Here is a 12,364-nt window from a genome sequence, read left to right on the forward strand (position 1 = left end):
GCCCCAAAATTTCCTTTTTAAATCTCTTGGCTGTACTGTCTCAGTACCGTTTTTCTCAGGCATAAATAGCAGCTCATAAGAACATATAATAAAATCTACAAATCTATATCAGAAACATAGGCTATAATTTATATAGAGAGCTGCCTTTAATTTTGATGGCACTTTACCAACTAAGTCTTGGCAAATTTGATTTGGGTCAGGACTGCCATCAGCCTCACTAATTTATAAATTTCTACTCTGTAAGTATTTACTAAGTATTTAACAGTGCTTTGGTATTTTCCTTGTAGGAACTAAGGGAAGACAGATTCTAGGAAACAAAGCTTAAATCTGACCATGGTGGTTTTTTGGGGCAAACTTGGATTTCTTTCTAATTTCTTTATTATTATGTCACTTTTACTATAATAATACATAATACTATTATTATTATTGTATTAGGCCAGAATTTGGAGAAAGCCTTGTTTTTCAAATGTGAACTATATCCAGTACCTGCCCTATGGGCTTCAAAATCTATAGTTCTCAAGCATATATAAGTAGAATTCTGTTACTGTCGTTTTATTAGCCCCTCAGTAAGATATTTAGGAATCCTTCATGAGCATGATATCTTTAAACATATAGAATCAAACCTAAAAGCTTGGGAAAACTGAGGGAAAACTTAAAAAAAAAAAAAAAGTAAATAACCTATGTTCATGTTTAAGCAGTGTTCTGGTTTAAGTGTCAAAGTAACAAAAAATCTCAGCTCACACAAATGTGTAGCTTGAAATGGCACAAAGATCTCAGGTACTTTCTTTTCTAAGTGAGGAAATGGTACTGATCGAATACTAGAAATTTTCAAGCTTTGTCTCTATTCAATTTAACCATTAGCTCATAATTCAATGAGGACACCTCATTGACTCACTATTTTTGAGGTATTCCAGGTTAAAAATATGATGTCTAAGTATTCACTTCTCTGCAATTTGCTCTGGAGAGACTGTTATTCTAATGGAATATAATACCAATTGAAAGTGTTGGTGAACTGTTGCAAGTGTGTTATATCACTTGGGAAGAAAAGTTTAAAAGCTCTTAACCAGTGAGCTTATTTTCTCAGTACTCTATCCAAATTAGAAATTCCCTAATAAAAGCTGATCTTCCCTCTAGCCACTATTGTGTTTTTCCTTACATAGATGTTGTAGTGAGTTAATTTGAGTATATAAATGTATCTGCCATGTGTAATAGGCCAAAGATAAAGTATGCCTTTTTTTCATCAGCAACTCAATTGCTGCTTTGTGGAGGAAAAATAGTACCTATTTTCATTAATTTTAAAAAAATAGGTGACCCTCTGGTCACATAGGAAAGAAAGAATGGTGGGCTTTGTTTAATATTTTTCAAAACCCATGGCCAAGTCTTTGTTCCATTTGAGTTTTTTAGCTAGCATAAATCATTTGCATGTACCCCCATATTTCCCCAATACCTGCAGTAAAACTATGACTTGGTAGCACACGTGAACACAAATAGGTTATCATCATTCATGTACCCAACTCACTGGTGCCTTCCCTTTTAATTCTAAAGCTAGCCAGTCATGGCTTCATTTGTTTTTTTGTTTTGTTGTGATTTGCTTTTTAAACAAATGACACCTCAGGAAGGCTATCTAGTACACAATATATATTATAAATAACATTTAAAAATTATACATAGTATGGTACACAACATCATGTTAACATTGGTGCTCTCAGTCCAACGTGGAGGTATAAAGCTAATTTCATAGTTTTGGCCAAAGTGAATCTGTAATATTTTTATGTCATTGCATACTTTTTTGCTGCTCTGACTTATTCAGTAGTAGTGAATGTTGTAGATGTTAGCGAATGTGTCTGTTTTATCTTTTGCTTATTTTATCTGATCATGTCATGATCATTATTTTGTCTTTGAATTCTTGGAATCTGCTTCTGTAATAGCCTGCAATGATAGCCATTAGTAACGGATCGATGCTAGGAGTTTGTAGGATAAAGCTGAAGGAGAGGAGCAATACCCTTCATTTGAAGTAGTCTCCTGCAATTTGTAGAAATTGTCACTATATTTCAGAATGTTAAAAGATGTTATTTGTTAAAAGATTAATAAGTGTGGAATGCTGTCTGCTTCAAGCAAATTTCTACAACTCTGCTTTTGAAAATTAAAAAAAGAAAAAAAAATTCTATTTTGTTAAACCTAGAGGGGACTAAAAGTTAGCTGATAAAATTTCTAGTTAATTCACTAACTCCCTCCCTTTTTTTTTTTCTTTTTTTTAAAAACCTTCAGATGGTGAGGTCTACAGCTTTGGGACTCTCCCCTGGAGAAGTGAACCAGCAGAGATTTGTCCAAGTAGCCCCGTTCTAGAAGAGGTGCTGGTTGGGCAGTATGTCGTTACTGTGGCAACAGGGAGTTTCCACAGCGGAGCAGTGACAGAAAGCGGCGTAGTGTACATGTGGGGGGAGAACTCTGCTGGCCAGTGTGCGGTCGCTAACCAGCAGTATGTGCCGGAACCAAATCCTGTCAGCATTTCTGATTCCGAGACCAGTCCTTTGTTAGCGGTCAGGGTCTTGCAGTTGGCATGTGGCGAGGAGCACACTCTGGCATTGTCCCTAAGCAGAGAGATTTGGGCATGGGGTACCGGTTGTCAGTTGGGTCTCATTACCACTACCTTCCCAGTGACAAAGCCACAAAAGGTGGAACATCTTGCTGGGCGAGTAGTGCTCCAAGTTGCCTGTGGTGCGTTCCACAGCTTAGCCCTGGTGCAGTGCCTCCCTTCCCAGGATCTGAAGCCGGTGCCAGAAAGATGTAACCAGTGCAGCCAGCTGTTAATTACAATGACTGACAAAGAAGACCATGTGATTATATCAGACAGCCATTGCTGTCCATTAGGTGTGACACTGTCAGAATCCCAGTCAGAAAACCAGGCCAGCACTGCCATCAGCCCCTCCACTGAAACCCTTGATGGCCAGGGAGAAGTGTTTGAGAACACCTTCGTACAAAATGAGCTGCCTGCTGCTACCGAACTGAATGTTGGAAATGTTCAGACCACAAGTGTTGAGACCATTTCCTCCCCACAAGATGTCATGGGAACAACTGAAATTTCTTCCGCAAGAAGTGTACCATCGTACCCTGACACTCAGGCAGTAAATGAATACGTGCAGAAACTGTCAGATCATGCAGTAAGAGAGAACTCAGAGAATGGTGAAAAGCCAGTGCCACCTCAGGTACCTGCTAAATTTTATAATATAAAGTTGAACCATATGAGTTTTCTTGAGAAACTTTAAAATACCTAAGGGTTGGTACCTTTTTTTATTTTTTGAGTTTGACTATTAATCTGTCTTATCATGCAAGCCTAGATAAGGAAAACCCTGGATTAATTCAAAATTACTCTTTATGTTCAAATTCTGGCCCTTTATTTATGATGTTGAAAGATGTTATTCTGGGCTTGTTTTGTAAGTAGAAAAATCCCATTTTTTTTTTCCAGGTACTCTTCCCCCCATGGCTAAGGTGGGCCCCTGAAGAGTTTAATCTAACATGGCTATATATTCACAAAGAATTCTCTTATCTGTATTTGTAGCACTCTTCAGATACTATTGAGAAAAATCCTTTCCTTCTTTATCAGAGAAGGTTGCTGTGTGGCGGATCCCTTGATTATAGGCAGACTTGAAACTGACTGGCATTACATATTGTTCGAATTCTTTTCAGTTATACCAGTGGTCCTTACTGGGCATCACTGGGCAGAGGGTTTAGTATTCTCTTCATCTCGTTTAAACTACTTTCACTTTGAAAACTTGTAGTAAGTGGAGAAAAGCTATTTACCAGGGGCATGTAGTAAGCTGTGTCTCCCTACTTAAAACAAATTGTTCTAAAGGAAGCCTTTTGCTTTTGCTTTTCCAAAACTCTAAGAAAACAAATCTAAACAAAAACATATAATCCTAGGGACTTCCTTGGTGGTCCAGTGGTTAAGTCTCAAAAAAAACCCAAAAAACTGATCATAAAAGAGCTGCCTTGTGGCGTTGTTTTCAGGTTTTTGAAACCACATAGCTTCTGGATTCTTCATCACTGTTGTTTACTGGTTCAGAATGGGAACGTGGCTTAGAGGTGTTTTTAGAAACAGTTTTTATTTCACAGTCTACTCACCGAACCTTTAGATGTTTGATTTTTTTTTTTTTTTTTTTATTAAGAAGCTGTTTGGAGAAAGAAAAATCTAAACAAAGCAAAAGTAATAATTTAACAGGACTCGTACATGCTTATAAAAAAGTTAGATTTTGACTTTCCAAAAGTCATCTCTCTGATTTATTAAAGTTGTAGTTAAAAGTTTATTGTATACTGTTTATTTGAATAATAGATTATCATCATTGAAATTGCACTGTCCTTTGGACCTGTTTGGTTAAACATTTGAAGTTTTGGTTACCTATGCTAGTTTTAGCAGTGTGTGTTTAAGTGTAATTCCATCTTTGTAAATAGTGTCTCAATCATACAGCTAACCATTAGGAATTTATGTGGCTTAGGACAAGTTTTTTTCTTCTGGCCAGATGTAATTGAAAGAATATCTCACGTTTGTGAAATAAACCAAAGTATTTGGCAATGAAGCATATATTTCATTTTTGCATTTTGCTGTTGGTTGATTGGAACTCCTGAAATTATGCCTTCCATCAAAATTGCTGGGCACGTGTTTTTGTTTTATTTATTTACTTATTTTATGAATTGTTAAATATAATTAAGTAGAGGAGCCAGTTAGAACAATAGTTTAAAGTTTATATAAGGTAGAGTTTTTTTGACTTTCCTCCACCTAATGGTAAGAACTCCCTAATTCAGTCACCCCGAAATACCATCACTGCTTCTGTTATGAGCTTTTGTAAATAGATGGTGGAAATAGTGACACCAGTTTTTCTGAGCAAGTTATGAGAACTGTGTCACCAAGGAAGTAATAGTCTTTGTATTTATCTTTTTTTATATGGTATATTTGTTTATTTTGTTGGATATTTTAATTAAAGACTCACATTTTGTTGAATGTAGTATTTAATTGAACAAAATGTATTGAGTGCCTACTACATGTCAGGCACTGTGCAGGGAACAGGAATTATTTCCTTTAAGAAAATCAGAAGCCAGTGTTAAAAAATTTTTTTGGTTTGGTTTGCAATTCAGGACAAATTAAGATACACACACACACCCTCCCACCCCTTGGGATCTTTGGGTAGCATAGGAAGCAAAATTTTCATTGTGACCTATGCTCATGAGCCAAAAGCTTCTTCGTGTGTTAGTAGGTACATCTAGTGACTTTCTTTTTTAGTAAACAGTGGTGCTTGACAGCTCAGAGTACGTTTTAACTGATTTTTCACTAAGATATCAGAAACCTTTAGTTGGCTTTCTAATACAGCTGTGAATAACACTAAGAACCTTGGATCCAAATGTTTAATGATTAACCTACCACATTGCTCAATGGTAGCGAGAGCAAAGGTAAGATTCCTGGGTCATGGAAAATAACTCTTGATGAGACAGTAGAAGGACAAAAATTTCAGAACATAGTTTGGGGGCTGATAGTTTAGAGGTATAACCTATTTTTCTGCCTGTGTATGCCATATATAAATTTGTGTTCATAAAACATTTTAGGAAAAGCCTTTTCTTCTTAAAATGTAATTTTTTCTCATTATTTCTTAGTAAAAATCTGTGTAATTTTTCCTAGTAGTGATCAATAATAAAACTTGCAGTTTTTCAACCTTGTATCCAGGGCTATTACCTCATATTGAAGGCAATGTTTTCCATACCTTCCCTCCCCTCTCCCTTCTACTGTGTTTATTTTATAAAAGCAGCTGGGACCTATTTTTAAATACCATGATAAAACACCACTCAATCAAAAGGAAGTACTTTTGATAAGGAACTGTATTTTAAGTACTCATTTCCATCTAATGTGTTAAATCTGTGATCAAGAAGGGATACCTTTAGGTTGGAGATGAAGAGACCTCTTGTTGTTTTAGATTCTTATATTTGCAAATAGTGATAGATGTTACACTTTCTTTTTATTGATTGCTTGTTATATACGGGATTATATTTTTATATACTTTTTTATGTGTGTATATCTTAGCCTCTTGTAGCAGAAGCGATTCCTAATCTTCACAGCCCAGCAACCACAAGCACTTCAGCCCTGAACAGCCTAGTGGTCTCTTGTGCATCTGCTGTTGGTGTGAGAGTGGCTGCTACATATGAAGCTGGGACCTTGTCTCTTAAGAAAGTTATGAACTTTTATAGTACAGCCCCTTGTGAACCTGGAGCTCAGGCAGGCAGTAGTCCCATAGGCCCAGAAGGTCTGAAAGATAGCAGAGAAGAACAGGTTAAACAGGAGTCCATGCAAGGAAAGAAGAGTTCAAGTCTTGTAGATATCAGAGAAGAAGAATCAGAGGGAGGCAGCCGAAGACTCTCTCTCCCTGGATTGTTGTCACAAGGTAAGGAAATAACCAGCTTTTGTGAGTTGACTTTTGGTGAATCCAAGATGCTCCTGATATCACATACTGTGTTATAATAAATTCGCTTTCCTAACATATTCAAATGTCAAAATTTAATTAAATAGCTTTTTAAAAGCTACATGTTTCTCTGCTTTAGAAATAACTTTAGACACTCACTTTTTCATAATACCTGCTTCTGCTTATGAACCTTGTTTTGAGTCTTATTTGATTGTTCTGGAATGTAGCAGTAGCCTCCTTATTTCCTGGGTGAGCCTGGACTCCAGATCGATGAAGTTGCAGATGTGATCATTGGGTAAATGAGGAGTTAATGTACTTGCCCTGAAAGTGAAGATGATTTTAAGCTTCAGTAAGAGAAAGCTTCATTTTCTGAAACCATTAGCAATCAACTTCTTAGAATATTGAGACTATTGCACAGTTGTTTCTTCTACATTTCTCACTCAGTTCAGGAGTCTCAGTCATCTGGACTTTTGCTTCTCAAGGTGGCCTGCAGACCAGCAACATCAGCAGCATCTGGGAGTTGGTTAGAAATGCAGGATTTCAGGCTCCATACCAAACTTAGTGAATCAGAATTTACATTATAACAAGATCCCAAGGTGATGAGCATGCACATTAAAGTTCGAGAAGTATTGGATTAGATCAACCAGGGGTTGGCAAACTTTCTCTTTTTTTTTTTTTTTTGCCCTGACCAGCGATTGAACCTGTGCCCTTGGCAGTGAAAGCGCGGAGTCCTAACTACTGAACCGCCAGGGAGTTCCTGGGAAACTTTCTCTATAAAGAGCTAAAGAGAAATATTTTGTGATTTGTAGGCCATACAGTCTCTGTTACAACTACTTGACTTTGCTTAAAAGCAGTCATAAACAATACATAAATAAATGAGCTATATTCCAATAAATCTTTATTTACAAAAACAGGCAGTGGACTGTATTTGACCCATGGGCTATAGTTTAGAGCTTTGCACAAAATGGTATAAACCAGTGGTTAGGAAGTTAGGAATCCTAGACTAGACTAAAACTTACCTTTTCTGCTATGTCCCTATTCCCTACCCTTGTTCTACTTACTGCTCTCTCTTGTGCCACTGAGCACTTTTGCTATCCTGCCTCCTGATTCTCATTGCCACTAGATTCATCTGTGCAAATAAAACCCTAGTCCTGATTGTATGTGTGTGTGTGTGTATCCCATGAATTCTGCTAAGTCTGAAGGATAATCTTGGGCCAACATGTTCTTATTCTGAAATGTCCTTTAGCATTTTCAGTATAAATATAATGTTTGAGATCTCCTTGAACCACAAATGTGGGATATTGATTTTTGTCATGCCATTAGACCATGTGAAATATGCAATTCTACTAACAGACTTATTTCCTTAGGTTAAATTTTACTTAGTAAACTTAAAAGTATCTTTAGAAAAATTTTCCATGTACTCTTTTTCTCTCTCTTTTAAAATGATCTAGAATACATCTTTGAGGAAACCTCAAGTAGGTATATTTGAGTTTTTGTATGTACAAGTGGATGATACACTCACCAGAAAAGATTGTGATCTTAGCCGGGGATGATCACTTTCTTTGTGGCCCATAACTTAATGATCAAGTGACTAAGTTTATACCTAGTGACATTTTCTTCAAAACATATCCTGTCACCAGATTGGTGTACAAGATTTACACAGCGTTGTATGCCTTTGTTACAATTTTGGACACTCTAAAAGATGTCAGCATTCTTTTTTTAAAATATTAAGTTCTCTATAAAGTAATTTAAAGTAGGCAGCAAAATACAAAATCTTTTTAGTACTTCCCATTCATAACCATTTCCTCACTGTAGAAACTTTTAAGTTTTATGTCCAAAATATATCTTTTGTTACAATATTTATAGTATGCTTGAACTTAGACCTTAATTTGGAAAGGCTTAACTTTTAACTCTGCTTTGAAATGGGAAAAATATTTGTTAGCCTTAGTGTAGTATTTTGTTAAGCTTATTCTTTAGAATACCAGTTCCATAGGATGTCACGTAGACATTCTATATAACAAATGTTATACAGAAAAGGATTTTGTGGCTAAATGTTTGGAAGTGGGGCAGGGTTAAACAGATTTAAACAGGGCTTTTAATTGCAGGACTTTTCAGCACCTTTAGCATGCTAATGCGTGTGTGTGAATCTCTACAGGGCAGGTAGGGGGGAGGAAAGAATGCAGTAGGCAGTGTTTACCAAACTCATTTGACTACTTAATCCCCAGTTTTGCAGAGAACCTGTAGCATATGCTTCGCAAATACCATGTTAGTATATTTCTTTGAAAATCAACAGTTCATTAAAGTGGTCCCCTTTTTCTCACCCATCTACTCCCTCATGGTATTGCTGGTTTGTTTTCAGTCTCCCCCAGGCTCTTGAGAAAAGCTGCACGGGTGAAAACGCGGACAGTGGTTCTGACCCCTACATACAGTGGTGAAGCAGATGCGCTCCTGCCTTCTCTGAGAACAGAGGTGTGGACCTGGGGGAAAGGGAAGGAAGGACAGCTGGGGCATGGTGATGTTCTTCCTAGGTGAGTGCTGCCAGTGTTTACTGTTAGAAATTAGCTTAAACAAATAACCTCTCTCCTGTGAAGGTCTCCAAATCTCCATTTCCTCGTAGAGGAAATCTGGTTTCTTCTAGTTCTAGGTTAGTATACACTATTAACTCTGATAAAAAGCAAAACAAATACCTCCCACCCCCAATCAGTCTTAGTCTTGAATTTGTTTCTAGCAATAAAGGACTTAAGTATCTATGGTATATCCTTCCATCTCTTCTTTGATGTATATTCATCTTAGAATACAGAAAGGGGTGTTTGGGATAAGATTGTATTTCATTGGAACACGTGAATGGTTCAAATTTGTAACTTATAGAAAACAACCAACAATTTTTTTTTTACCTGAAAGAGGTCTATCTGCTGCTGCCAGAATAACTGTAACCACAGTAATAAACCATGTCTATTCATGTACATCACGGAAAAACTGTTTTGTTTAAGAGAAACTCTTATGATATTAACAATAGATATTTGTGGAAGTGTGTAAATAGAATGATTATCTAAAACAGCCAGTTAATATAAATGTCTCTTTTATTCCTAGCAGAGTGAAAGCAACTAATGCGTTAAAAAAAACGACAACTCCCCTCTTTGGTTATATTTCATTGTCCTAAGTATATTCTCTGCCATATGAATCATTCAGTTGTTTTATGATTCTTAACAGATTCTGAACTATGGTGGTTAATTAGTGATTAATAGACAAAAATTAGGTTAAAACCATTCAAAATTATTTATATTTAGGAGTAGATTGAACATATATCCAGTATTTTTATTTTAATGTTTTCTTTTGAAATATTTACTTTTACTTGAAAGCACTTACTCCATAATTTGAGAAAGGCCATGATTCTTGCTGAGAATACTTTTTACTTTGAATTTGTATGTGTGTGTGTATGTTTTTCTTTAAGGCTTCAACCGTTGTGTGTAAAATGTCTGGATGGTAAAGAAGTAATTCATCTGGAGGCAGGTGGTTACCATTCTCTTGCACTTACTGCGAAATCCCAGGTAGGAGGCAAACTATTAAAAGCTGATCTTAATTTCATGGAAGGCCAACCTGATGAGATTGGACCATCATTTATTGAGTATATGCTGTGTGTCAGGCAACAATCCCGTATCTCATTTGATCTTTTCAGTGTTTTACATTGCACTGTATTATTTCCATTTTACAGGTGAGGAAAGGGAGGTTTAGAGAAATTATGTAACTTGGCTAAAGTCACACACGTGACTGTAGACTTTGGATTCAACATTGACCTACTTGACAAAGAAGCTTTCTATAACGTGCTCTTATGGAAAAATAGAACTGAGTTTTCTAGGGTATTGGTGAATTTCTGTTTTCTGATGAAGAAAATCCATAAATAAGACACTAAGAAACCAAAACGCATTTCTCTCTTAAAATTGTGGGACCTGAAAGTGACCTCCAGAATCATTTAAAACCATACCCGTATGCATAAACCCTCCTAAGGAAAGTAGTTTTTCAAATTTATTCTTAAATATATTCATATAATGATGCTTCATCAGTCCCTTTATCTTTTTAGGAAAAGTCAATAAAAGATTCTAAACCCTTTAAGTGCTTTATTTTAACTATCACATAGTAGGACAGCCAAAAAGCTATTATAGCTCATTTAAATAAATATAAATATTAGGAAAGAAAAGGATGATTTTATTATTATTGACGTGGTGAATCATCAAAAAGGCTTAAAAATAAGAAATTAGGAAGGTGGCAAGTTACAAAATCAGGATAAAAATTGCTAGCTTTCTTTTATACATAAGGTAAAGCAGAAAGCATACTTGGGGAAAAAGAAGCTGTTCACAATCACAACAAAAGTATTAAGGAAATAGGAACATCGTTAATAGGAAAAGTGTAGAGCCACATGACACAAATTCAAGAACTCTTCTAAGTTACAAAAGAAAATAGGAGTAAAGAGAGAAATTTTATTTTTATTTTTTAGAATTTTTGAATTTTATTTTATTTATTTTTTTATACAGCAGGTTCTTATTAGTCATCCATTTTATACACATCAGTGTATACATGTCAATCCCAATCGCCCAATCAGCACACCACCATCCCCACCCCACCGCGGTTTTCCCCCCTTGGTGTCCATACGTTTGTTCTCTACATCTGTGTCTCAACTTCTGCCCTGCAAACCAGTTCATCTGTACCATTTTTCTAGGTTCCACATACATGCGTTAATATACGATATTTGTTTTTCTCTTTCTGACTTACTTCACTCTGTATGACAGTCTCTAGATCCACCCAAGTCTCAACAAATGACTCAATTTCGTTCCTTTTTATGGCTGAGTAATATTCCATTGTATATATGTACCACAACTTCTTTATCCATTCGTCTGTCGATGGGCATTTAGGTTGCTTCCATGACCTGGCTATTGTAAACAGTGCTGCAATGAACATTCGGGTGCATGTGTCTTTTTGAATTATGGTTTCCTCTGGGTATATGCCCAGTAGTGGGATTGCTGGGTCGTATGGTAATTCTATTTTCAGTTTTGTAAGGAACCTGCATACTGTTCTCCATAGTGGCTGTATCAATTTACATTCCCACCAACAGTGCAAGAGGGTTCCCTTTTCTCCACACCTCCTCCAACATTTGTTGTTTGTAGATTTTCTGATGATGCCCATTCTAACTGGTGTGAGGTGATACCTCATTGTAGTTTTGATTTGCATTTCTCTAATAGTGATATTGAGCAGCTTTTCATGTGCTTCTTGGCCATCTGTATGTCTTCTTTGGAGAAATGTCTATTTAGGTCTTCTGCCCATTTTTGGATTGGGTTGTTTGTTTCTTTAGTATTGAGCTGCATGAGCTGTTTTTATATTTTGGAGATTTATCCTTTGTCAGTTGAATCATTTGCAAATATTTTCTCCCATTCTGAGGGTTGTCTTTTCATCTTGTTTATGGTTTCCTTTGCTGTGCAAAAGCTTTTAAGTTTCATTAGGTCCCATTTGTTTATTTTTGTTTTTATTTCCATTGCTGTAGGAGGAGGATCAAAAAAGATCTTGCTGTGATTTATGTCAAAGAGTGTTCTTCCTATGTTTTCCTCTAAGAGTTTTATAGTGTCTGGTCTCACATCTAGGTCTCAAATCCATTCTGAGTTTATTTTTGTGTATGGTGTTAGGGAGTGTTCTAATTTCATTCTTTTACATGTAGCTGTCCAGTTTTCCCAGCACCACTTATTGAAGAGACTGTCTTTTCTCCATTGTATATCTTTGCCTCCTTTGTCAAAGATTAGTTGACCATAGGTGTGTGGGCTTATCTCTGGGCTTTCTATCTTGTTCCATTGGTCTGTGTGTCTGTTTTTGTGCCAGTACCATATTGTCTTGATTACTGTAGCTTTATAGTATAGTCTGAAGTTAGGGAGTCTGAT

At 36.3% G+C, this 12,364-nt stretch overlaps 1 protein-coding gene across 6 annotated transcripts in view; it reads left to right on the forward strand.

Moving 5' to 3' along the window:
• Positions 1–12,364, forward strand: part of ALS2 (alsin Rho guanine nucleotide exchange factor ALS2) — a 93,436-nt gene that overhangs the window by 19,294 nt on the left and 61,778 nt on the right. For all 6 annotated transcript variants that reach the window (XR_011074131.1, XM_068544651.1, XM_068544655.1 and 3 more), the window contains 4 exons: positions 2,269–3,206; positions 6,068–6,425; positions 8,803–8,971; positions 9,895–9,991. Coding sequence is in view for 5 of the 6 variants with exons in the window: in XM_068544651.1 (XP_068400752.1) it covers positions 2,269–3,206; positions 6,068–6,425; positions 8,803–8,971; positions 9,895–9,991 (1,562 nt within the window). In the remaining variant the exon portion in view is untranslated. The remainder of the gene's footprint in view (positions 1–2,268; positions 3,207–6,067; positions 6,426–8,802; positions 8,972–9,894; positions 9,992–12,364) is intronic.

The sequence above is a fragment of the Eschrichtius robustus genome, chromosome 5 (assembly GCF_028021215.1).
Source record: "Eschrichtius robustus isolate mEscRob2 chromosome 5, mEscRob2.pri, whole genome shotgun sequence".
In the NCBI taxonomy this organism is placed as follows: Eukaryota; Metazoa; Chordata; class Mammalia; order Artiodactyla; family Eschrichtiidae; genus Eschrichtius; species Eschrichtius robustus.